Raw genomic sequence first — 27,149 nt, 5'->3', positions numbered from 1 at the left:
CAGACTATAGTTTATGTCTTTTAGGTGTTTTTGTGACATTTTATCTGGATGATTAATATGATAGAACCCAGGGAAGAGTTTATTGTTATGTAGGGTCGGTAGAGGTAGAATTGAAGTTTCTCTCTTCTGTGCACTCTTTTTTAAATGGAAAAAATTATGTTTATATTCAATTTAATTTCAAGTATGATTTCTGCTGAAGAAATCAAGTAATAAAAATTGAAATATTTCCTTCCTTAATTGAACTCCCCTGGCACTGACCTCTGCCTCTGGGTCTAGATCTGTCCAGACTAGTCTAGACAAGAGAAGAAGACTCAGACTCTTCTCTCTGTGTGTCTGTATCTCAGTGTTCATTTCTAACCCTTTTCCCCATGTATATATATGGTTTGTCAAATTGCCACTTTATTAACCCTTCATTAGCCTTTTTACAAATCGTACCACGCTCCATTTCTTCTCAGTCGTTTTACATCATTCCTGTGAATGAATGCTGCTCTTAAGTGGAGCCTGCTTGTTTGTTTGCCTTGCGTCGCTGAATCACCACTTTGAAATCTGAATCTAAAGTATTATTGTGCTGCTATTGATCAACATCAATGCCAACGTTGGTGTTCATCAATATCAATAGTTTGACTACCATTTCTGTTAATCTTTTGTATGCCAGCAGAGCATTTGGTTGGATATTTCCAGGAAATTGGATGACATGGAAAATTAAGTCATTATTAATTTATATATGCAATATATCTTATATGTTAATGCTGCTCATTGATTTCAGGGAAAGCATGCATTAGCCTGATACACCTGTTTAATGTTTAATTACATTAAATCACTAACTATCAAAGTAGAAAGAACAACACTGGCCTTGGAGGAAAATCTAATCTCCATCGTCAATAAACAAAAGTCAGAATTTTACTGTCAATAAACATTTTTGTTGCTGTTTAGTTGCCCCTGGGTCTTCATCAGCAGAATATTATAAATGTTTTGTACATTCCTTTTCAAGAAGAAAAATAAGTCAAAACCCATGAGAGGATGACTTGATGGACGCTGCGTCTCATTTATTTAGGGCCAGCCGTTCGGCTATCTGCACAAGATTGTAATCTTCTTGATCTGCACTAATCTCTGGGGAGTGAGTATGACTAAGGGGGTTTTTAAAAGTCAGTTTGCTTTCTGTTATTTCTACTAGAACAAAGTAGCAGATAACAGAGGACACTACATTGATGCATTTATCTTTGTAAAGGAAATATTGTGTGTAGGTGGCTTTATGTCTCTGTATGTTTTCTGCAACAGTCTGTTTTTCCGAATAGTTAAAATTAGCCTGCACTCTTTTTCTCTACACAGTTTATGTGGCATATTAAGTGTCAGCAAGTGAAATAGTATTTCTTATTAAATGCTTACATGGTTGGGTGTTACATCACAGCTCAAGCTGCATATTCCCCCTGAAGAGGAGAATTCAGAACAAGATAGAAGACAGTCATGGTTTGTAGTGCTTTGGAAACAAATGCAGCCCAAATCAACAGGAGAGAGAGAGCAGCAGAGTTCATGACCTTTGATAAAGGCTGACAGAGAACACTTTCGGTGCATCATGTTGCCATAGTGAAAGCCCAGGGTTAATGAGGAAGTTCCTTGTGGTTTAATCGACAGCATCATGTGGTGTGTGGTGTGATCAACATAATGGAGAACAGAGTACGAGAAGTGTCAAATGGTTTTAATGAAAGCGAATGTGTCTACGCCTGGATTTGGCCATAATCAGAAATTAAAATAGTCACTGGCAGATTGAGAGAAAAGATACAGCCTTTTGTCAAACAGGAAGTGATGGTTGGCTGTCACAGACAGATCAAGAGTCAGTGACAGTGTGGAGAATAGTAGCCTAATACTGACTACAGGTGAGACATCGAGGATTAACTTTTGGATGCACGTGACAGACACATGCACTTATAGCAAGATCAAACTGTTGGGTTGAGCTGCAAGGTAGTCTGATGTTGAGTGCATGTTAATGGGTTTGTGTTATTGTTCAGCCAATTGATTTGTGGTGAAAATGTGTGTGTGTGTGTTTGTGTATGTATAGTGTTTGGCACACGCAACATTCATGGCTAATACATGTACATATAAAATTGACTTCCACCACCTGCCCCTATTCTCCATTTCCTCCAAAGTGGTCGATATCCATATCTCACAGACAGAGTGGGTCTAAATGCAGAGGATGTGGCACCATGGTTAGACCCATTAACAGGACAAATGGTGGTCTAACAGCCCAGGGTGTCCTCAGGGACAAAGACTAACTGCCAGAAGGATGGCCTTAAAGGGCAAGGGAGTGGGAGCGGACTGGAGGCAGACAACAGCTGTTGGCTACAATAGACCCAATCTTAAGTAACTATTACCATATCTGGATTGCACTACTGCCCATATCTGCTTTCATGACACAGACACAGTTGGGTTGGAAAGGGAGTGTTAGAAATATATGCCTGTACATGGGTGACCCCATTTTAAGTAATTATTTACATATCTGGAGTAACATGCTCCCCAGTTATACATTCTCACAATGTAGACAATGTGTTCATGTCTATACTGTTGATCAGTGAAAATTGTTGGACGCTACGGACCTGTTTTGTTGAAAAAAACAAAACAAATGCTAACGCTGATGATTGGCTTGTACTCTGTCATGGTTTGCAGAGATAAAAAACCAGACAGTTGTTTTTGTTGTGATGATGGCTATAGATATGCAAGGCTCATTTGTTTGTGTATAGTGTAGAAGTACAGAGGTCCTTGACTTAGCTTGGAATTCCATTCCTACAGTGCATATAACCTCGATTTTCACTGTAAGTTGGACCTCACATACTGTACATAAACACTTTTGTCACTCACCTATGCTAACACAGTTGTATCATGATAATCTAGGACATAAAAACATCAGAAGAGTCTGACTTATGCATGGGAGCCATGAGGGGCAAAAAGCCTACCAAACAACAACACAAACTGAATGTTGCACAATCCAATATCATTTATAAATATAATGTATCATTTATGAAGATACTTTTCCACAACAATTGTAAACGGTAAGCTTTGTTATCATTTGTATGACTACAGTACGTGTCCTTGTATTCCTCTCATCCATTGTATGATCTGTTCACGTGTTCACATGTTGGCGGTTGACATATTTTCTGGTACAACCTATAATTGGAATTTTAATTAGTTAACTGAACTAAATTTTAACCTAGAGGCTTAGTTTTAATGAAGATAAACCACAGTTATTGCATTCATATCAGCATATAGTCTAATAGGTGAACTGGCCCACTCAAAGATTTCTATACATTTTTTGAAAATTATTCTTTTTGCGGTTAAAACAAAATTATTAATTCAAACATTTGTGTCATTTGCATCTAATGTCATACACAATGACAAGACGTAGCATAGCAACAGGATACAATGTAGAAGTATTAAATCAGCAAGGAAAATAAAGATTTAAAAACAAAATTCAGTTGTAACTGTACAAGTACAAGTATTTTCATTTTGTGACGCTTCTATTAGTTGGGTTTCAATTTTCCAATCAGGTAAATGAGCTAGTTTTATTTTCATCTTATTCTTAATCTAACACTATTTTAAACGAAAATAAACACATATTTCTGTATAAATCCAAACTTGTTCAAACTGTCGCTGTCCTCACATTATGAATGAGACCTTTATTTTAAAAGCTTAATCAGGAGTGAAAAAACGATGAGAAAGCAGAGCATGGTTAGTAAGGATTATATATATTAGCCACTTGATTTAAATTGTTTTGTTGTGGATGAGTGTATGAATGTTACATTGTATTTTAGTGTTTTGATTGGCTGTAACCATAGCCAGATTGCTCTCAAGAGACCTTTAATCTGCTTGTTCACTTCCTAGTTTTTAAAGGTACATAAATATCTGTAGCCTGCTTGTGTTTCAGCTACAAAAAAAACAAAAGGTTGTTAACCTGAGCTAATTTGATTCACAGCTGTGTGTTATTAAGCTTCCATAGAGAAAAATAAACCATTCTGATGAGTTGCTGGCCCATAGAAAATAACTTAATAGGTCACACATGGAAAGCTGACTCCAGAATCTGACAGTGATCTCACACAGTTGAAATGTTAAATTGAATAAAATTGAAATAAATGTGCAACAAACACCCTACCGATCTACTACGGTTATTACATCAGAGGCCTGTGATTGTGTCGGTGCAGCTGTTCTCCTAAATTGATGTTGTTGTTATCTAAAACTCACGAGTGTTTGGGGAATTTATGTATCAACTTACAGAATACAGAATACGTTCTTCTTTTTCATTAATGGTTAGTCTTACAACCAAAGTTAATGTTTCCATTTTTAGACTTTTGTTCTGCTTTTTTACCGTGGTGCATGCCAGTATGAAATGCTACTACTATTGTTTATAAACTAACAAACAGAATAGTCTGACCCAGTAATGGCAATGTTGAATAAATAGTATAATGATAATTAGCATAAAAGTAATTTTCAATAGCATCAGCCTCAATAATTAGTCTTGGAAGGCAAGTTGTTTTTTTTTTACACTTAAGGCATTCTAGAAATATATTTTTTCTTGTTGTTCCATAGAAAACCATAAATAGTATTTAGGTAAGTATGAAATAATCAACCCTGTCCATGAACTTCTTACCACAAAGTTTTCACAGTTGTTCCTGCAAGATGCCTTAGTATTCATCCACGGACTTTGGTTTCTTTGTGATTTGGCCTGTCTACCTTGTGTGTGTTCTTTTTCGTCTCCTCTCCTAGTAACTACCTCTGTCTTTAGTTTTATGAACACAATGCCCAAATCTTTCTTGGACTTTGTTTGGACAATGGCTTCTTCACTGCACTTTCTTGATGAATTTTTTATTCTTGGTATTTTGCACACCTGCTGTGGTTGACAATCTTCATTAAGTTGCTATATCCATGATATTATTTGTTGTTTGTGTAGGATTTTTCATTTGTTGACCTTAAAATAACATTAATTAAAATACCACTATAGCTTGTCCTTTTGAATGGCACGAGGTACCTTTCTCTCTCTATTTTTTTTAAGCAATTTCAACATTTCTATTGAAGTGTTCAAAGTCTTGACACTGTCATTAACATAACTTAATGATGACGTTAAGATTTAATAGTATATTTCTCATCTAAAAATAAGGCTTTTTAGAGTGGTTTTTAAGATGTGGGTTAAAATGAAATGATATATCTGTGAGCTCAGTGCAGGCAGCACCACACAGAGCCAATGTGTCTGTCATATTAGATTTATCAGGCCTTTATATATTCAGGGAAAGTTACTGCCAAAAATCACTTAAAAAGAACTTTTATGGACCTAATGTATCCCAGATTCGTGTGCTGTAATAAAAGGAGTCTTTCAAGATTTAGATCCAAACTAATTCATACAGACATAAATTGTTTTTTATTATTTTTAAAGTAGCCACCGTAAGGGCAATAACTACTCAAAAACATTCACATTCACAAATTTAACTCCACAGTAGGACACAATTTAAAGTTACAGAAGAAAAACATAACAGCATTATTTTGTGAACAGTTGTGTAAACACTCAATCTAGAAAACAGTACAATATGAAAATCTGCTTTTCTTTTTAATACTTTTTTGTCTCTTTTTCTCAATAGAAAGATCTTCCGTTGCCTCGAAAAAGTAGCAGGTAAGTCCCCAAATAACTTAAATTATTAGATTTGTTGATTTGTTCTAAATATAAAATTGAAGTTTAATGTATTTGGGTCTTGTGATAGTTAAATAATAGTATTGGATCTAATAAATTAGCCCATAATATGATTAATCTTTGTTTTTGTTATATTGTAATTAATGCAAATACATCCATCATTGTACAGTACCCTGCTTGGTTATGCCTGGTAGCATCCTCTAATGCAACAATTAAACATTAAGGTTTTTATTATAGAACAAAAGCCTTCTTCCTTCTACATAAAACTAGCAATGTGCTGTTTGACTATTAATTTATAAATCTGACTCTACTTTCCTGCCCGTAGTTAATTCATATCATTGCATGTTGTCCACTCTATTCTGAAATGATCACATTCAGAGAGCAACATCAATAGTGTTTGGCAAAAACTAAGTAATTATGCTGCACTGCATACATGTCAGTGGTATTCTATGTCCATGTGTGTCTTTGTCTGTGGTCTGATATTTAGTATGCATACGTGTCCCTGACTGGTGTCACGGATTGTGTTTTGCCCGTGAACTTTGACTTCTGTGGTGACAGACGTCAAGGCACAACGTTAAAAAAAAAGCTTGACGGTTTACAGCCAACATGTGCTGTTGCAGTACAACTGACTGTACAACTGCCCCGCAACCCAGTGTTTTGACCTTGGAATACTTTATAGAATTTGCCAGTTGAGTCCAAATTTTAAATCCTAATAGTACTTGTTCATTTGATAATTCTGTGTGAGGCCAAGGGTCACAGCTCAGTGATATACTAGCTTAAGTCGTTCAATAGAGAACTTAACTTGTTGTCACACACAACCCTGTTGTTTCACCATATGAACGGAATTCCAACGTAAAGCGAACCCTCCCCCCACCGTGTTTAAAGTGTATCTATATACATACATACACAAATATCAAAACTCAGAATCATGCTTGCCATTAAAAAATCTTTTAATAAGTGTTTCTGTATGCAGAGTGAGACGTATGGTACCACAGTGAAGTTAGTCTACTCTCTAATTTTCATCTCATTTTGTCTTCTATATTGAACACGGACGTGTATGATATCATGCTCCACCTTCCCATGGCCCCCTGCTAAGAGGCAATGATCTCACCACTCTCTCCGTCCTTCTGCAGCCCCAACCCCCCATTTCCTTTTCTCTGTCCCACTGTATGTAGACGTTTGCCAAACAGAGTTGTACATTAGAGGCAGCATCTATTATTAAATTACTTCCCTTAGCACCACGGTGCAACTGTCACACCATGTCAGTGTTTAGTGGGTTGCTTCTAATGGAAAGTAGAAAGGGGTATATACATTTGTATGTACACACTTTGACTTTTGCCCCCCACTGCCCCTTCAAAACCTGATTTTAGACACCTTAAAAAGGGGCCCCAATTTTTTTGTCTAAAATATCTCTATTTCTCTTCTGATTGTTATCTTTTTTTGTTTACTTCTAAGCTTCTTTTTATTCGTTAGCTCCCACGTACCCATTATCCTCTTTTCTACTGTCACGCTGCACTTTTTGGCTTTGAACAGTACCCATGAGAACGGTTTTGCAATCCTCTACTTCTGAGAGGAATGCTCGTCAGCCGTTTTTCTCTCTTCTTCTTCTTTTTTTCCCCACTAGAGGCTACTGCTTTTTGGCCCCTCTCCTCCTTCGTGCGCCTCTGAGTGTACGCTCACGTGTACAGGGTCACAGACAGACATCCCACAGTGGATGTGCATTTGTGTTTATCTAGCCAGAGGAGGCTGACAGTGTAAACTGCTGCCTCTGGACTGTCTCTGTTTCTGTTTATCTCAGCTTATCTGTGAGAAGACTCAGCCGCTCTGATGTTCACTTGCCAGCATCACCACATGTTTCGGTGCACTAGAAGGTAAAAGGCAACAGACTGTCTAGGTGCACAGTTTGTGATCAGTTTAGAGCTCATGGGTGTTTTTTTCATCCTTGTCCTTTCCTCACTGTCACACTGTCAGAGATGTCTCCTCATCTCAGTCTAGCTTGGGCAATATGTGTATGTATGTGTGTTTGTGTGTAACGTGAGATTGTCATACGCTTCATTGATATGCAAACACTGTATTATACAGGGTACACACCCACACAGAGGTTTAGTCTTCAGATACCTCTACATGTGTGAAAGCTCTTGGTTAGTAACCTGTGTGTTGGTGATAGTGTCATAATAACATTGCTGTCCAGGGGACTTTGTGTAGAAAAGACCAAAGAGTGGGCAGTGGTAAAGAGGTGTCTGCTTGGTACAGTAAAAGAGCTGGTTCTTCATGGTCATCTCTTTATTACTTACTTCTCTTTTTCTGCTTTCACTTGACTTGCCCATGTTACAATGCTGTTTTTTTTCTTTCTATATTTGACTCCTCTACACTTCCTATGCTCACAGATATTGGTACCTTTGTGCATCTATATTGCACTGATTTTTTTTTTCACATTTTAATCAGATGTACATAACAATACGCATGTGTGTTCAGTTGGCTGACAACATGATGATACTGTTTTTTGCCAACATTTAATGATTGAGTTGTAGGAAAAACATGTATGAAAGAAAATTGGCCAGACAAAAACATCCTTCAAGAAAGTCAGATAGGCTCTAAGGCAAAGAAGGTGCATCAGTCTGCAGGGATGAACAGGCCCAAAACAATACAGCGTAGGGAAATCTGTGTCTGCTTCCTGAACTTGTTTTTCCCCCACAGGTGAACTGCAGTGTATTTAGAATTTAGTAGATAATTAAAGACAAACAGAGAAAGGGCTACAGTTTCCTGTAAGCCTGTTTGTGTTTTTTTTTCTTGGTCTTGGTTGGAGACACACCCGGGGATATTGTGTGTATGATTAAGTACAGAACACAAATTAACAAATGAAGATTGTTTCAATCAGACACAGTAAACTGAGCTGATAAGTGGTATTGTTCTAAAAAATGATGCATGAACATGAGTTCTTTTATTTTCTTTGTGTGGTTTTAGTTTATTAATGAACTCGAAGGCCTGCGAAAAGGAAGTGATGTTTTTCTTTGTGTTTTATTGGTGCAAACCTTTGCAAGTGGAAGTTGTTTTGTAAATGAGGAGCTAGAGAGCAAATAATAGCAGAGAAAATGACAGCTTCTACCCGTGCCCTTCTCCTGTTGTTTTTAGCATGACAGTACCATCTGTTACTGGCTGCTGTACAGATTAGTCCACGACACACAGACTGTTTGTTAATTCTGTTTAATATAACGAACAACACTTATAGCAAATACAACTGGTGTGATAGAAATGGAGTTTGGCCTAGTGATGAATACATGAAGAGCTCAGGGAAATGAAGGCATTCTTTCTTTGATGCATTTATTGAACCACAGTCCCAGGTTTTACCTATGCAACACTGTTAGAGTGTCTCCGTGGTAATATCTGTTGGATAATCCTGTCATTTCAATGCCTATATCATTTTAAACGCATTTCATTGTTGTTTTTTTCCCAAATAAGCTTTCACCAAATAATTCATAAATATATAATAAATAAAGATAGACAGAACGTGGTGTTCTTCTTCTCCCTTGCCTGGCAGCACTATCTTCCCACAACTTAACCATTGTTAACAATGAACACATGACACTGGAGCCAGTTGACTGTTGGCTAAATTTGTGTTTGGGAAAAAGATTAAATTTCCAGGATAGACAATAGTGCTTTTAGCCTTGATGTTTGTGCCTCCTTCGTTCTGATTTACAATTTTTTATTCCCTTTAGCATTTCAAGTCTTTTGAGATGAAAATCACATCACAAATGGATATTTTGTTTAACTTTCTGCACTGTGATGTTTTCTGTTTTATTTCTTGTGTTGTTTTATCCCTTCTTCTTAGGTCAGTTTTTCATGTTTCCCCATCACACCTAGCCACTTTTAGGAGGAATAACAGCAAACACTTCTATTTATGTGCTGTTATTATTCACTGCATGGCAACAGGAAAGATATGTGACAAACCCCTGCAGAGATCCTTAACACCAAGACGTCTGCATACTCTCATCCTATCTTCCAGTCATTTCCCCTTATGCTTTTATCCTTTATAATGACTGCTCTGGTCCGTTCTTGATACCTGCTAAGAATGAAGATACATTCGTTTCAAAGTTTCCTCAATGTTAATACACCAAAAATAGAAAAGATAATGACTGTTCACAACTCCCAAATCAGAGTCTGAGTCAAATCTGAAGTCCTTTGAGCACGAGTCCAAGTCAAGTCTCTGGGCGTATGGCTTAGGTGCTACTTAAGTCCGAGACGCAAACTTGAGTCCCCATCGCTGCAGTTTACCTGTTAGCATAAGTAAATTTATCCTTGGCCCTGGTGATTTTATTTTTGTATTTTTTTACATTGTTAGTTATCCTTAAATCCTTAATCCTTAAATTACTTAAGATTCCCGATTCTGATTTTAGAACACAATGAGACAACAGTGCAGTAAAGCAAGTAAAACACACTGGATACTTTGAATGTTTAAAGAAGTGTGAGGTTTAAATCTGTTAAATAGTGAAATAGTGATAAGGAGATGTTCAAAAAAAAAAGAAAAAAAAGGAAAAGTAACAGGATTGATGTAGATTATATTTAATAACGTAAGTAAACTCTGCAACATTAGAACTTGAGCAATGGCCATTTTACGGTACATCATTGAGCCAAGCAGCTGTAGATGTGATGAATTCTACAGCAAAAGCTAATAACATGCTGATAAGGACGTATGACTTGCATGTTCTCAAATTGTTCGTAATGGAATAAGCAACGATCGGAATTTGAATTTGCACAGCCATAAATGGGTTAGAGATGAGAGCCATTTCTACTCAGTTCACGGTCTTGAAGAATTTAAAGGATACTGTCCATAGCTAATGCATTTCCTTTAAATATTTTAATAAGCTCCTCCTTATTCTGCATGGTTGAGTTCAGTCTTTTTCTCGGCTGGCGCCCACAAAGACAAATTGCCAATAATGCCATGTACTCAGGGGTTTGATTTTCAATGTTAGAAAGAAGTACGTACAAAAACTACAGTGAGATTTTGCATTTGAACGCTTTGTTTGGACGTGTGAATATATTTCTTTACATATCAAACGCTGATGTAAGAGCAATCGTGAGGTCAGATGTCGTGTCTTCACTGCAAAACCTGTTTTGAAAAATGGAACGTGGTCAAATGAACACATAGTCACAGAGATTGAGAGAAAGGGAGTGGAGGAGGGGCACTCCTAATCCAGATATCCCAATCCACATATAAAAGAACACCTGAGAGAGCTTACATGGAACTACAGCATTTATTGTTCAGTATATTCATGCTTTTATTAGGCTCTCTGAACATAGAGGAAATCTCCACCAGTCTCTACTTGCTTAGTCCTTTTCTTCTGTGACTGAAAGGGTATTCTATCATGGCCATATTTATGCCTAACGTTAACAGAATTATACTTACAGTCACATACTTTTATTTGTTTGAGATGGTAGGTAAAATAGTTTGTAGTACATAGGTGTTTAATGTGTGTTTAATGTGTTGTACAGTTGAATAATAACAGTTTTTATTTTCTGTTTTGTAGTTGCAGAACCAGTAACCGAAAAAGCCTAATCCTGACGAGCACTTCTCCCACTCTGCCACGGCCACACTCACCACTACCTGGACACATAGGTCAGTATGTGCCAAGTAACGCAGAATAATCCCTTTTTTGTTGACATTAATCTGTAGTTGCTCTAACAGAATTCTATTGCAATAAGAAATTGTTAATGCTGGCGTTAATTTAAGAACAGACGAGCTGCACAGAAGATTGCAGTGTTGCGTTAGTGTCCAACATAGATGTATCTTTTTCATTGCAATTGTCTGTTATTGTTTTCTATTTCCATTTGTCAACAGGGAGCAGCCCTTTGGACAGCCCACGCAACTTCTCCCAAAGTGGATCTGCCCACTTTTCCTTTGCATCTTCTAGAAGGTTGGCGCACTTACTATTTCCCTCATGACATGTGTGTTTACCACACTTAATCTCTGATTAGGCTATAGCACAAAAATTGCAGAGAGAAACTACCGCAAGTCTTTAAAAGTATTCATTTGGACTGCTGGAATAAAAAGCTGAGAGGTGTTTTGTCTTTCAGGAGACAGGTGTTTATTTTTCTCCTGCTCACAGACACAGACTTTTGAAGTGCTTAAAGTCAAACAAAGGCAAAGACCATTCGTGATGTACACAAGCAAAAGCTAAATTAAACATTGTGTACGTGTTCCACATGGGCCATTAGTAAATCACTAGTAACACAAGCCAAACAAGCAGCAAGTGGATGGCAGCAAGTCCCCTGTATCTTTAACAGACCCAGCATTAGCTCCCTGCTGCAGATGTGATGTGTCAGGGAGGAGAGAACATCAAGGAACAGACAGGAAGCATAGGAGACAAACAACAGGTTAGGTACGAACCTCTGACTCTGCAGAGAGAAAGTGAGAGTTGACTGTGGCTGTCAGTGACACACTCTTAGCTGTGTGACATCACTTATCATAAAGGCTGACAGATGGAAGTAGAGAATAACAGATCAGTTATTAGAAAGAATATTGGCTAGTCAGGTGAGTTCTAGAGAGAGCTAACTACAGGAGTTCCTCAAGTACGCTGTGATGTAACTTCATTTTCACCTTAAGTCGGACTCATGTACCGTACACTATCTATGTCACTTATCTATACTACTTTTACAAATGTTGACCTTGTGTCTCACTCTCTCTCTTTCTTCCAGGCCTGATGGTCGCAGATGGTCCTTGGCTTCGTTGCCCTCATCAGGATATGGCACCAACACACCAAGCTCAACTGTAAGTAGATTTTTGGGTTTTTTTTATAATCAAGAACAACAAATTTGAGAAATGTCACAAATTATAATGACTGTCAACATTTATTGAAGTCATGTTTGAAGGAACTTTACAAAAACATAAGCAGAGTTTCTTCTTGAGTTTTATCTGGCTGTTATATTATGTATATTATTTATCTACAACCTCTCGTTCTGCAACATTATTTGATCTAATGTGTTTTAGCCTATACATCATGCAGTATTTCTCAACTCCTTTCCCTCTCATCTCATTCCTGTCATTTCTCTTACTGTCTTTTCAGCGGGGACAGATGTTTAAAACTTGAATCAACAAAGAGAATTTCACTTTTGAACCTTGTGTTTTTATAATGTATCTCTTTAGTCATCAAGCTCATCCCAGGAGCGTCTGCACCAGCTTCCTTTTCAACCAACCATGGATGAGTTGCACTTCTTGTCAAAACACTTTGGCAGTACAGAGAGCATGACAGATGATGACGGGGGCCGTCGCTCGCCGCATGTCAGACCGCGCTCTCGAAGTCTCAGGTCAGGGCACATTAAGTGAACATTGCATGTGTTTCCCAGTTTAGTTACCTTTAGCGAGTGTTTTGGAATAGGTTTGATTCTTTCTTTGGCCTTCTAGAATAATATATTCTAATATTCATTTCTTACAACCTACTTCATACTTTACTTACTTACATTTGGGTTAGGGGCAAGACTATACCCACTATTGCCCTCTGCCTGCCTCAGTAATAACTGAAAGTGCTAGCTCATGTAAATGTAGCCCTAAGCACAATCCCTACTGGAAGTATTGATAAGCTTTTGTACACAACACAGGGTCCCAGAAATGCTGGGCTACAAAATAATATCTGAGCTCTAACAGAGTGCAACTTCCTGCACTGAGGAGAAGGTCATAGAACAAGGTCAAGGGAACACAGTGAGAAGTCTGTCAGTGTTTAAATTTATGGAAAAGGAGCTCACTTAAAAAATGTAACAAACTGTTTGTCCCCGATGCACTTGAGACCGTCAAATAAACACTCTTAGCTCTGGCTGTTTCACTGAGGAAATCCCCAGGAGGATGAGAAGTCTTTACTAAGTAAATCCAAAGTGTATTTTAATTGACCAGACAACATGGGAATGGACCGAGGGCAGAGACAGATAGATACTTAAGAGAATATGAAAAGTGGAATCATCCATAACACCGGTGCTTTTTGGCATCGGCCCTAAGAGCAGTTTTAGCAGTCTTCCAGAACAAGAAACCTTAAAAGTCATTACTGACAGCCCTCCATTACCGTTGGACCTGATGACGTTGTACCATTAAACATCAGGCCAGTAACCTGCCTAGGAACAAGCAATCTCCTGTCAGGTATAGAAGAAAAGTCATTGTGCCACAGCACACCACTGCACACAACCAAATGTGACCTGCTTTTAACCCATCACCAAAGTGAACAGTGGGCAACCTTCTGGACCCAAGTCCACCCAAGTCGGGGCTGTAGCTGAAGCACTTTATGGCACCTGAGGATCTAGGCCATTTTTGGGAGTAAAAGATGTGTATTAAACATGTATTAACATATAAATTGTGTTCATTCATTTGTGAAGTTAATCAAATGAAAATGTTTAGCGTACTTCAGCACATAGTCCGAACGGCATGTACTACTCTGAAACTTATTATCACCCTCTGTGTTTGGAGTTTGAAGGAAACTGCCCAACATTACTCACTGTTTAAGTTTCTTTTTATATTGATTTACTTATGGGTTCTCTTTGTGGTATATTTAATACTCTCACTCTGTGTGTCTCCTGTCAGTCCGGGGCGCTCTCCATCCTGCTACGACAATGAGATAATGATGATGAACCATGTCTACAAGGAGCGCTTTCCCAAGGTCCCCTCATACAAACAAATAGACAAGTGAAAACTGTGCATCAGACACACATTCGGCGTAACAGAAACAGTGTATTTGCAGAAAGTAAAAACCTGTCTTTCTTACTGAACTACCAAGACAGTTCCCTCAGTCAGTGACTTGTTAAAGCAGCGCAAATGAGAGCAAATCCGACAACACTGCTGCAATGACTGTCTTGTTCTTTGTGAACTCTCTTCAAAATAGTCAGCCTTCACAAATGTCAGGTTTCATTGACTGTGTGAGGCGGAGATTCACAGTAAATCGCGCCTCACGCATAGAAAGAATTTTACGTAGGAGGAGACGTACTGCAAGTACATGTGTGACCAAGTGTACCATGCTTCAGCCCACTTCTTCCAACCGCCAAAGCAGGGAAGTGTCATGGCCAGGCACGGTACACTCACACTCACACTACACACTACACACTATACATGTCAAAGCATTTTTGGATTTTCATTTTTAGAATGACTTTTTGTGTTATATTAAAATGTACATGCAATCCAATCAAAACTAAAAATTAATATTTTTTAACAGCAAAAGCTCTTCTACCATGTTAAGTCTTTCCATTTAGCTGGGAACATTTTTTGATCATAAAAGTCTGATTGTTTACTCTGTACCAGTGTAACAATGTGACAGTAATTGACTATTAGAAACTGTCCTGTCCCTAATCAGGCCACAGCTCAGATGGAGGAGAGGCTGGCAGAGTTTATCCACAGTTACTCACCGGAGAGTGTTCTACCATTGGCTGATGGAGTACTCAGCTTTATCCACCACCAAATCGCTGAGCTGTCCAGAGACTGCCTGACCAAATCACATGAGGGCCTCATTACTAGCGTGTACTTCTGTGAACTGCAGGAGAACCTGGAGAAGCTGCTGCACGATGTGAGTCGTGGAGCTGAATGAGGAGTGTCGGCTGAAGTTCATCACTTCAAGTTCTAACACAACATATGTTGCATCCTCCTTGTCTTTGTAAGGCCTACGATCGCTCGGAGAGTTCAGAGGTCACTTTCGTCATCGAGCTGGTTAAAAAGCTTCTCATCATCATATCCCGTCCTGCCAGACTTCTTGAATGTTTGGTGAGTCCAAAAGGCCATTTTATATGGTATTCTTTATTTCCTTCAGCTTCAGCAGTCTAAATCCAGGTTCCCTGTCTGCTTAAGTTTATGTTAAGTTCCTGTTATAGACAAAAAGCTATTGTCTCATAAATAACGGGCAAAGGTGGAAAATATAGAAAACAAATATTAATTATATGAAATAACTCCAAAAACAAAACTATTAAGAGTAGTGCCTCTGGCTATATATACAGTATATATATCTTTTCATCGTATGATTCCAACTCCCTCATCTCTACCTAACATTTAAGGAAGTCCTACAGAGCAGGAGACAAATGGATCCACTTAAGAATCCTACATTAAACATTTCAGCTTTAATTAATACTTTTCTTTATGCTAATGTGTTCCTGCCCTATTCTCTGAATTAATCTGAAGGTGATAAGTCATTAATTAGCAGCAATAAATTCTGCTGTGCTCTATAGACTACGTCGTTCTCTTTTTGCATCAGCGCCTGTTGCAGAACCACTCACACTATTCTGTATGTGCAGTTAAAGAAGTATTTATGTTGTCTTTGCTTTCCTTGGCACGTAGCTATGTTTTCTATTCCCATAACAGGAGTTCAACCCAGAGGAGTTTTACCATTTGCTGGAGGCAGCGGAGGATCACGCCAAGGAGGGACAGCTGATGAAAGAGGACATCCCTCGGTACATCATCAACCAACTGGGGCTGACTAGAGATCCTCTGGAGGGTAAGACAGAAGTCATGTCAGTCAGTTTCATGTGATGAGCATAATAGCATTAAATATCAACGTCAAACTGGTTTCTGGCTACCTCACACACGTTTTTGGCTAATGTCAAACCATAGGTAATGTAAAACTAGTTTTTAGCCAACTTTACACTGGTTTTGGCTAACTTGAGCGTTTTGGCTAATTTCACCCTGGTTTTTGGCTAACTGCACTGCGGTTGCTAGCTAGATTCACACTGGTTACGGCTTTGTTTCAACAATTAATACTTATTGTAATACTTACTATTGTGATGTGCAGTATATATATTTTAATTATTTAATGCCTAATATTTCAATTCATGTGAATGTGTAACCAACAATATTTGTGTATGCACATATTGTTGATGATTCATGTGTATATTTTGTTATTGTATTCCTGTGTATATTTTGTCATTTTTATTTCTTGATTTCCTTGGCAGTCAGTGTGGACAGCAAAGTAAAATTTTCATTGTACAGGGAAACCTGCTTTCCTTACTGTACACATGACAATAAACGCTTTGAATCTTTGAATCTTGAATATGTGTATACTGTTCATTTTTTAATAAAAAGATTACACAATTATCCTTGAGTTTCAATAACATGTGCTGCCATTTAAGAAAAAGGGACTAGATAGAGAGAACCAAACACATTATCTTTTATTTATCTCATTTCTTTTGGTTTGTCTTTTATGTTATGCAACAGAGATCGTGAGTCTTGACAGCTATGACAGTGAGGGTCCACACACCCCGGAGACTGATGACTCAGTTGAGGTAAGAACGACAAACGACCTTTAAATATATGTACGCTTGCACAAAATATATAAATTCACACAATAGTTCTAAGAAATATTTAAAATGATTTTTGTTGACAATTATATCGATTTAAACATGACATATTTCACCAGGGGAAGGGCAGAGCCAGTAAGACACCAAGTGAAGATGATTTTCAAAACGTTAAATTGATCAGCAATGGAGCTTATGGGTAAGCAACAGAGTGAATATTCACTAAAAAACACAAATGTACCAAAACACATCACACTACTTTGCTGCCATAGAGCAAGTGCCTATCAGGTGCTAATGTTGTCCCTTCTCTGTTGTGTGCTGTGTGTCTCTGGTTGACCTTGTTTCAGTGCTGTCTACCTGGTGCGGCACAGGGAGACGCGCCAACGTTTTGCCTTGAAAAAAATCAACAAGCAGAATCTGTTACTGAGGAACCAGATACAGCAGGCATTTGTGGAACGAGACATCCTCACGTTTGCCGAAAACCCCTTCGTTGTGTCTATGTTTTGTTCTTTTGAAACGCGACGGCACCTCTGCATGGTCATGGAATATGTTGAGGGTAAGAACTAAGATTTACAGCAAAAATGTATTAATGAATGAAGCCCTACTCTACTCTACTCTCTACTCTTAATGTGTTATAGGTTAGCAAAGGGTTAATGGTTTAAATTACTGACTTTATCAGTGATTTTTGCGTCAGGTTTGTATTGTTCAGCTGGTCGTGGCTCTATCTTGAGTTTATGAATCATCTTGACCAGGTTCATCACTGGTTTCAGTTTGTTTTGGTACAGAATTCTTATTTTGAGTAACATCAATGATGCTGCATTTAACAAATGCAAGGAGTAAGTCTTGTGCTTGGATATTTTTTTTGATGTGGATTGAACTGTTTGTTACATGTAATATCACAACTTTGATTATTTGTTGACCAACAATCTCAGCCATGTCTCCTAACACCAGCAGTACTTCTCCATTTATTTACTGTTCTCATTAACGTTTCTATGTTTGCAGGGGGTGACTGTGCCACTTTGTTGAAGAATATCGGCGCCCTGCCCGTGGAGCTGGCTAAGATGTACTTTGCTGAGACTGTATTGGCTCTTGAATATTTGCACAACTATGGTATTGTCCATAGAGATCTCAAACCTGACAAGTGAGTTTTTCAACACAGAATGAATCACTGTTTCTGCATTGTCTGCAGATGTCTTTATGTAGTGAAGCAAACGGTAATTTCAGAGCCAGGTATTTGCCCCCAGAAGTCAGTTGAGACTAATAATAGCTACTTTTTCCAAAATTTGAATATTAATTAGGCTGTCAAAATATTACCTTTTGGAATCGTTTGCTAATCCGACTCACATTAGTACAGGTGTGCTGCCTGGACATGGAAATGTACTTTTAACAGGTTGGAATGGAGCAACACCAATGATGATATTGGTATTAGGCCCAATACATATTTCAAATACTTGTGCTCAGAACATGCATCACTCCAGCAGCCTGGTACTCAGTTTAGTCTTTTTAACCAGCTACACACCTGTCAACAAGTGTCATATCAGCAGTCTGAAGGAATTTTGAAATCACACAGAAAGGCTAACTGTAAGATTTGTTCTGTCACGATATAAGTCATTATCGCCAAATTATGCCATAGTAAAGTTAACGTCTTATTGCTGAAGACTCTAGTCTCAGCTCAAGTAGCTCTTTTTAAATAATGAAAATGCTCTGCTTCCTTTTTCTGTCCAGTCTCCTGATCACCTCGATGGGTCACATCAAGCTCACAGATTTTGGCTTATCAAAGATGGGTCTAATGAGCCTTACTACAAACCTTTATGAGGGACACATTGAAAAGGATGCCAGGGAGTTCCTGGACAAGCAGGTAATAGTCATAGTAACATAGTACTTCTGTGTATTGGAGGTTACTGGCAAGAAATTCCTGTCTGTATTTTTATATATATTATATCTAGTGTGAAGAAATCAAACTCCTAATAATATCCTGCAAGGTTCAGGTCCAATCACATAATTGGTTTCCCAGACATAAATGACTATGGGAAAGATCAATATATTTGTTTTTATTATGACATTCTATGATTGGCTGCTGTTTCCATTGTGTTTTATTCTTTTCCAGTAAAGTGTGCCAGTTTGCTGAGTCATCCTGAAAAATCAATGCCGTCTATTTGGAGATACTGTGTAGCAAAGCCTTTTGTGCTGTCATCTATCTTCAAAGTCTTACTACCATAGTTTTTTTATTTAGCTATGAATCATTGCAGTTATAGTCAAAGAACGTTTCCCACATCTTCTGCCGCAGACATTTCTTTTGAAGAGAGTGTACGTCCAACACTGAAACAGACAAGGGATTGCTTTTCTTTTTTCAAGTGGGAATCACATGTATTTACATAAGTCTTCGCTCAAGGAAGTAGTTGAACAGAAGTCTAGACAAAAACAACCGTCTGAAAAAATATAATGGAGCGAACCAAGCTACTTTTTAAAATCCATCGTTTTTTTATTTTATTTTCTCCACAGGTATGTGGTACACCAGAATACATCGCTCCAGAGGTCATTTTGCGTCAGGGATATGGCAGACCAGTGGATTGGTGGGCCATGGGTATCATTTTGTACGAGTTCCTGCTAGGATGTGTACCTTTCTTTGGAGATACACCTGAGGAGCTCTTTGGACAGGTCATAACGGGTAGGAAAACTCGTAGCTTGTAATATTCACTGATACATACATTCGGAGATACAAATACTTCTATGTTTTTTTTTTTGTAGACTTCATTGTTTGGCCAGACGGGGACGACGCCTTGCCAGCAGATGCCCAGGCTTTAATATCTGCTTTGCTGCGGACAAACCCTCTTGTGAGATTGGGCACAGGTACTGAGGTCTGCATTTACTGCAGCTGATTGACAGCTTGACTAAGAATAAAAATGCCTTTATAATTACTATTTTATAGAGGGACGAATGGGTGGGTGGGTTTCTGTATGTAGGCGTCTTGTACTGTTTCCCATTTGTTAAAACACAAGAAGGGAAAATTTAAATTGGCTGTAAAAATGATTAAAATTATTGGACAGAAAACAGACTTATAGCACAGATCAGTGGACAATGTTTATGTCGTTTTATTTTACATGGTAACCCTTGAGGCCCTGCCACTCCTGCATCCCAGATAGACCCTCATCCTATTCTGTTAGCATGCTGCAAAGTCTCCAACAGCAGTGAACCAGACAGAGACAAATTACATTTCCAACTATGCTTCTAGTATGCTGTGCTTAATCTTCTTTTTTTAACAAAGCATGTCACTTTCATTTAGACATCCACAAACCTTTTTAATTTTCATAAAATTAGCACAATGTCTCCTTTTACCTAACTGTTTCTATTATTTTTAACCCTGCCACTAGGTGGAGCATTTGAAGTCAAACAGCACTCATTCTTCACCGACCTGGACTGGAACAGTTTGCTGAGACAGAAGGCAGAGTTCATCCCTCACCTAGAGTCAGAGGAGGATACTAGCTACTTTGATAGTATGTGTTTTTGGCTGTATGTGTCTCTTAAGTATGACAGTTACATGAATATTACTTTTAAGGGTTGTGCATACACTTTGTGACAATGTACCAGTAAGAAATCCAGAGGTTTGAATTGTGGACTCTTGTAAAATCCACCCAGAGGTTTGAATTGTGGACTCTTGTAGTACTTCATGGCCTCACTCTGTCATCCACCAGCTCGTTCTGATCGTTATCACCACATCAATACATACGACGAGGATGACACCAATGACGACGAGCCGGTGGAGATCAGACAGTTTTCCTCCTGTTCTCCGCGCTTTAGCAAGGTCGGATATTTCAACTCCTGTTGAGTTTTTTTTATGCATCACCCTTCAGTGTAGTTTGCATGGTTTGGATAGTTATGGTGTTTCAGTCTTACTGCATCTTTCATCCATTATAACAAAAGCAGTAGTATGTGATCACAGCACATATTTGCACAGCTCTACCTCTCACTCATACCTTACCTGCAACATTTCCTCATAGTCTTTTAAATAAAAACAGCTAACACACCATATTATTATTGATTGTAAACGTGTGCCCCAGCAGGTTTACAGCAGCATGGAGCATTTATCACAGCTGGAGCAGAAAGCTACAACATTTGGGTCCCGTCGTGAGACCATGGGCCAACAGGATGACAAAGTGAATAAGAGGGAGAGCCTTGGCAGCTTCACCATGAGGGATAAGAGCTGGAGGACTGGATCCCCTGAGATGTAAGTGATGGAGATTTTTTAACGTACAGACGTGGAGATAAAGTCGTGCAATACAGTAACTTGTTAAAAGTGTTAGGATTAAATTGTGCTCTACCAAAGGTTACATTCAGAGACATGGTGTGAATGGTGAAATAAGTGGTGTCTTTATACAATAGTACATGCACAGCATGGTTGTGTGACATAAACCAGCTCAGTACACTGGTACAATTGGACAAAAAGTGTTTTAAAATTATCACCACTGAGCTCGAGGCACAGTGCTGTGACTGTAGACCTACATGCAGCAGATATGATGTGATAGCTTTCAAATCTTCCTCCCACAGGAAGCGCTTGTCTTATTCGGAGTCCCTTTACATGGAGGGAGACGCGAGCCCTCCTCTTGGTGTCCGTCGGCGCTTCTCTGCTTTAATGGATACACATCGTTTTGTCTCAACCCTAGAGGGTGAGCAAGACTTCCTGTCCCGTCAGGCCCCAATCAAGGTCCGTGGAACCTCTCTGGATGGAACTGGCATTCCTTTGCCAAGCGTGCTGGAACAAAGAACCAGTCTCAAAGACATCAACGGAGCGTGTATGTTGCATCTTAAGGTCTACAGAGTAGGGCAGAGGAAGTAAAATACATATACCAGGGAGTGTAACAGTAAAATGGTTCAAATAATTAATAATTCATTTTATTTTTTATTTTATTTTTTATTAGTCTGGGCACCAAAGGTGAGAGAGCATAACCTATTTGAAAAATTAGTGCCATCTCAGTTCACTATTCAGCTATAATATCCATTACTGTTCCTAATTTTAGGTGTGGTTCCATTTTTGTATTTTTCATGTGACTTTTTGTCTTTGTAGACAAGCCTAGATCTGGGGAGACAAAACCTGAAATAACACCAGCTGTTAACGCAGAAACTACTACATTTCACACAAGACATGCAGCAACCGGCCGTGATGAGATGACCCCTCTTCATGACCCTGTGGTTCCCCGGGCCACCAACGATCTGGTTCGCCGCAGGGCACGGCAGCAACATTTGTCTGGTGATGGAGACAAACACAACTCCAGACCCACCAACAAGGTCATCAAGTCAGCCTCTGCAACAGCCTTGTCTGTCATCATACCATCAGGTGAGAGTCACCAGGAAAGATATGAATAAAATTGCCTAGGAAACACGACGATGTTTCACTCTGAAATGATTAAATGTTTCTGCTCTCCCCTCTTTCTGCACTCAGTTGAGCAGCATGGAGGTTTCTCTCCTTTGGCCAGCCCCATGTCTCCCCATTCTTTCTCATCCAACCCCTCATCCCGTGATTCTTCACCCAGCAGAGATTTCTTCCCAGCAGTTAGTGTACTGCACTCCCCCATCACCATCCATCGCTCTGGAAAGAAATACGGTTTCACCCTCAGGGCTATCAGGGTCTACATAGGAGAAAGTGACATCTACAGCGTGCATCATATTGTTTGGGTAATTCACCTGGAGTTCTCTGGACTTACAGTAGTACAGTATGCATTATACATTTGTTGTGTGAAAGCAGTGATATTTACTACAGTCCAAGTTTAATTGAATGGGATGCATATTTAAAATGAGCTGAACCCTCCTGCAATCACATTTAGTATCACCTCATATATTTTAGTCCAGCACGAATATTAAATCGTTAGACATTAAATTGATTTTGTAAATTCCTATGGTTAGTTGTTAATCTAAGGTCTACCAGGCAGGAGTGCTGGCTCATGATGTCTGTTCGCCCCCAGTTAATCTTTGTAATAGGTATTGTTACTCTCTTCTGTCTTTGTGTGTTGGTGTGTTAGCATGTTGAGGATGGTGGTCCTGCCCAGGAAGCTGGCCTCTCAGCTGGTGACCTCATCACCCATGTCAATGGGGAACCTGTTCATGGTCTGGTTCACACTGAAGTGGTTGAGCTTATTCTCAAGGTAGGTCTTAATTCAGACTTCTCCTGTAGATCAGTACAGCCATTTTACTACAAATGTGTGTTCTGTGTCACGATGGGATGAGCTAAGAATTAAGATTTCAAACTGGTGATAAAGTTTGTGTAAGTCATTATTATAAACAGTTGGCATTCTAGTATAAAATTAAATAATATCCAGTGTTGTAAGTAATAACATACCTAATAAAACTAAATCAACCTTTCTTAACCTTGAGTTTTTTTATAAATGTTAACATCCTCTCACATTTTGAGTTGAATGTATCATTACTTCTAGAAATAACTGAATGTATTTCATATTTTTATCCCTATGCAGAGTGGCAACAAGGTGACAGTGACAACAACACCTTTTGAGAACACCTCCATTAAAGTGGGACCTGCCAGAAAGGCCAGTTACAAGTGCAAGATGGCCAGACGAAACAGGAGGACCATGGGCAAAGACAGTCAGGACAGGTGGGTCCTAAGACAGGTCTGCTGTCATTTATTAAACCGTGCCTTTATTATAAATAGTTTATAGCTTTTACAGTACATTGTACAATAACATTGCATTCCAAGCTCAATAGTCGACATATGATGTTGATGAAGTAATTTCATACAAAGTATTTTTTGTCACAGGGTCCATGCTGTCATGCAGCCAAGAAGTGATACTTCAATTATTATCAATCAATGATTTAAATTAAATAGTGTTTTAGTGGTGTCTGGTTTATATTATAACCTTTTTTGTCCGTTTTTTTATCTCTGTCTTATAGTAAAAAACGTAGCTCCTTGTTTCGAAAGATCACGAAACAGTCCAACCTCCTGCACACCAGCCGCAGCCTGTCTTCTCTGAATCGCTCTCTGTCCTCCAGTGAGAGTCTTCCTGGCTCCCCAACACACAGTCTGTCTGTGAAGTCTCCAACCCAAGGCTACCGATCCACAACTGAGACCTCTTACCTAGGTAAAGTACTGCCAAACACTACAAAGGTTTAAAATAAGAGCTGTGTGTATCAAAAATCCTAATGGAACTTTTGTGACCCGTTTGGTCTTTTAGGTGCCTCACAGAACAGCTCTTCTGCCTCTAGCACTCCAAACTCCCCTGCTCCCTCACAGCACATGAGGCCCAGCTCCCTGCACGGCCTTTCACCTAAACTCCACCGCCAGTATCGCTCCGCCCGTTGTAAATCAGCTGGTAACATCCCGTTATCTCCACTGGCCCATACACCATCTCCAACCCAATCTTCTCCACCATCTTTGCCTGGCCACACTGTAGGGAGTTCCAACACTACTCAGTCTTTCTCTGCTAAGCTCCATTCATCGCCCCCTGTTGTCCGTCCCAGACCCAAAAGTGCTGAACCACCTCGATCACCTCTTCTCAAACGAGTGCAATCAGCAGAAAAGCTGGGCTCACCTCTGACCCAGCCCAGTTCTACAGGAGGTCTGGGGGGTCCTCTGAGGAAACACAGCCTGGAGGTGCAGCACTCTGAATACCGGAAGGATGCCTTCCTCTGTGAACTTGGACTCCAGAGCCTGTTAGAAACAGATGGGGAAAATATGCCTCCTAATCCGCCACCTCTTCCCTTGTGTTCCACTGCACCAGAAACTGGTGTGCTGAAGCCTGTAAGGAGACTAGGAAGGCAAGAGTCACCACTTAGCAGGGAAACACTGCTGGCCGGGAGGGAGAAGGAAAAAAGAAGGGACGAAGAGAAAGGGAGACACTCTGACACTGGAGCTGGTCTGTTTGTCACAACGTCTCCTAAGTCGGCCCTAACAAGAGGACCTCATACCAACGACCCACACTTGGACTCACAATGCTGCAGACAGGATGCCACACATACTAAAGTTGCACCTCCTAGCACCATAAGAGAAACAGCAGCAGATGGCTGTAATCAAAAATCTTCTGAGAAAATCCATCAGTCTCAGACAGACTTATCTCAAAAACAGTCAGACTTAAACAGAGGCAAAAGTGTAATGCCTGACAGTAAAAGTGTACAGGGGCTGCAGACGGGAGCTGACACTGCATCAAAGCTGGAAGGAAACCATAAAAATATTCAGAGTAGACCCAGATTACCTGGGGCTGCCTTCACTGAGGGCTCTGCTCCCGATCTGGAAAAGTCCATCAACTCTAACATTACTGCGACTGCTCTTCCTATGAACAAAATATTAAAACCAATAGCTGTAGTGGAAAACCAAAAGAAACCTAAGAGCAGTGACTCAAGGACTCCTGACCTTATTTCCAAGAGCCCCAAGCTACCTGCCTGGACCCTGCCTCCTGTTGTTCCCTCACATGGGCAGCCACTCTCACTGGGCAAGGTAAGGCAGGGTCTTGGTGCAGTCAACTGCTACAGGGGAACGCTCGATTGGGAGGACAAATGTCGGCTAGAGGCGGTGGAGGAGCATTCGCCTTCACCTTCTCCCTCTCCTACAGCCGTGACTCCTTCCCTATGTGGGCCGTCCCTCTGTAAATCCAGACCCGCTTCCCCCGGGGACAAGATGAGCTTTGTCAGTCAACTGACCACAGTGGCCAAAAATGTCCTCGGCCCCATAAAGCTTGTGTCCCAGGAGGGCCCTAAGAGCAAGGACCAGTATACTAAAGCCGTGGAGGAGAAACAAGGAGGTGCGACAGTAAAGTCTGACACGCCTACTTTTACAGGAAGTGCAGTGGTCACCAAAAGTCCTGCTGGTTCACCACTAGAGAAGGCAGGAACAGGCAGCAGCCCAAAAAATGCTTGAAACCTTGGCCTCACGCCACATGCCGCCAGAACAAGTCAAGTACCTAAAGATATTTTACATTCCATTTAAAGTATGTATGTATGTCGTTTTTAACAATGTACTGGCAAAAAAATAACTGTTAAGGTGCATTTGTTGACTTTCTGATTCAGTAAGAAGTTCCTAATGTGGAACACTTTACCAATGCGTGTGTCTGATCACATCATTTGGTATGAACTATATGGGTTTAAAAGGTACAAGAGGTCAAAAGTGCTTTACTGTTTAAAACATGCTGAATACTGTGAATACCAAATTGCTAAATCCTTGTACATTTTTTTTATCAGCCAGTTCCTCAAATGCCTACCTAACAAGTCAATATGACAGGGTAAGAACCACATACGTACGTACAAATGTTCTTTTGTCAACCAACACAAATTATTCTCTAATTTAGTGTGGCGACAGTACATCATGTAGGCAACTAGAAGAGACAGCTGTGTTCAAGAAGAACCGTCAGTAGCTCTGTCTGTCTGTCTGTCTTTCTCTCTCTCTCTTTCTCTCTCCCTCCCTCTCTCTCTCTCTCTCTGAAGTGTGTGTGTGTGTGTGTTTCCCTGACAGAGCCTAGGCTTAGTGTTATCTGTCCTGCACAGCAGGGCTACCACAGCACTTTTCCTCCATCTGCTACTAAATACCCTTCCACATAACCAACAAACACATCCACAGGCAAGCTAATACACACACACACACACTCTGCCAAGAAAGGCAGCGGGGAGCAATTTAAGAAGACATACATGTACGCGCACACACGCGCGTCTTTCCTAAAGATGATTACATACTCCATGGTTTGTTGACTCAGCGAGGGTGCTGAAGAGTTGTAACACTTAAACAGGTTACACTGGCAAAGTCAAGAGTGATTTACATATGGTTCTGGAATGCATTAGTAAATATTGTAAACATATACAGTATAAGCATTTGTTGTTTTAAAGCACATCAAGAATGTAGGGCAACCCTGGATGTAGCATACTGGTCATGTTATTTTAAGGCAAGCTTTTGGATACAGGCATGGAATATGACACTGAATCTGGAATTATACACCCAAGAATCTTTACATTATGTGTAGTACCTTACAACACATCATACCGTGTTTTATACTACTACATGTTAAGGAGTGAAGTTGGAATAATGTATTAACATATGTTTTGCTCTAGAACTTACAAGTAGTGGAAAATAACTTTCAGCAGTAACTTAAAATGTAATTGTTTCTAGTGCACATCAACATAAAACAAATAATTATTTCTATTGTTCATATTACTTTCCATGGTTATCTCACTGTTTTTTTACAAATTTCAACAGCTTAGGGGTCATTTTCAGTTGATGCCATGTTGAACTGCTAGTTGGTCACAG

The 27,149-nt window shown here is 39.5% G+C and overlaps 1 protein-coding gene across 2 annotated transcripts in view; it reads left to right on the top strand.

The window, feature by feature from the left end:
* mast1a (microtubule associated serine/threonine kinase 1a) overlaps positions 1 to 27,143 on the top strand; it is a 29,354-nt gene extending 2,211 nt beyond the window's left edge. For both annotated transcript variants that reach the window (XM_008317342.3, XM_008317341.3), the window contains exons 3-28: positions 5,619 to 5,650; positions 11,194 to 11,282; positions 11,505 to 11,580; positions 12,362 to 12,434; positions 12,810 to 12,970; positions 14,229 to 14,304; positions 14,992 to 15,201; positions 15,294 to 15,395; positions 15,987 to 16,119; positions 16,836 to 16,903; positions 17,038 to 17,114; positions 17,263 to 17,471; positions 17,918 to 18,056; positions 18,641 to 18,773; positions 19,418 to 19,583; positions 19,664 to 19,765; positions 20,287 to 20,409; positions 20,608 to 20,717; positions 20,977 to 21,140; positions 21,461 to 21,705; positions 21,978 to 22,247; positions 22,353 to 22,585; positions 22,930 to 23,052; positions 23,380 to 23,516; positions 23,813 to 24,000; positions 24,094 to 27,143. In XM_008317342.3, coding sequence (XP_008315564.1) covers positions 5,619 to 5,650; positions 11,194 to 11,282; positions 11,505 to 11,580; positions 12,362 to 12,434; positions 12,810 to 12,970; positions 14,229 to 14,304; positions 14,992 to 15,201; positions 15,294 to 15,395; positions 15,987 to 16,119; positions 16,836 to 16,903; positions 17,038 to 17,114; positions 17,263 to 17,471; positions 17,918 to 18,056; positions 18,641 to 18,773; positions 19,418 to 19,583; positions 19,664 to 19,765; positions 20,287 to 20,409; positions 20,608 to 20,717; positions 20,977 to 21,140; positions 21,461 to 21,705; positions 21,978 to 22,247; positions 22,353 to 22,585; positions 22,930 to 23,052; positions 23,380 to 23,516; positions 23,813 to 24,000; positions 24,094 to 25,772 — 5,118 coding nt within the window. In that variant the 3' untranslated portion in view covers positions 25,773 to 27,143. The remainder of the gene's footprint in view (positions 1 to 5,618; positions 5,651 to 11,193; positions 11,283 to 11,504; positions 11,581 to 12,361; positions 12,435 to 12,809; positions 12,971 to 14,228; positions 14,305 to 14,991; positions 15,202 to 15,293; positions 15,396 to 15,986; positions 16,120 to 16,835; positions 16,904 to 17,037; positions 17,115 to 17,262; positions 17,472 to 17,917; positions 18,057 to 18,640; positions 18,774 to 19,417; positions 19,584 to 19,663; positions 19,766 to 20,286; positions 20,410 to 20,607; positions 20,718 to 20,976; positions 21,141 to 21,460; positions 21,706 to 21,977; positions 22,248 to 22,352; positions 22,586 to 22,929; positions 23,053 to 23,379; positions 23,517 to 23,812; positions 24,001 to 24,093) is intronic.
* Positions 27,144 to 27,149: the final 6 nt, after the last annotated feature.

This window comes from Cynoglossus semilaevis, chromosome 9, assembly GCF_000523025.1.
Source record: "Cynoglossus semilaevis isolate Cse_v1.0 chromosome 9, Cse_v1.0, whole genome shotgun sequence".
NCBI classification, from domain to species: Eukaryota; Metazoa; Chordata; class Actinopteri; order Pleuronectiformes; family Cynoglossidae; genus Cynoglossus; species Cynoglossus semilaevis.
Note: the sequence above shows the minus strand (reverse complement) of the source record. Positions and strands in the feature narration are given on the sequence as shown.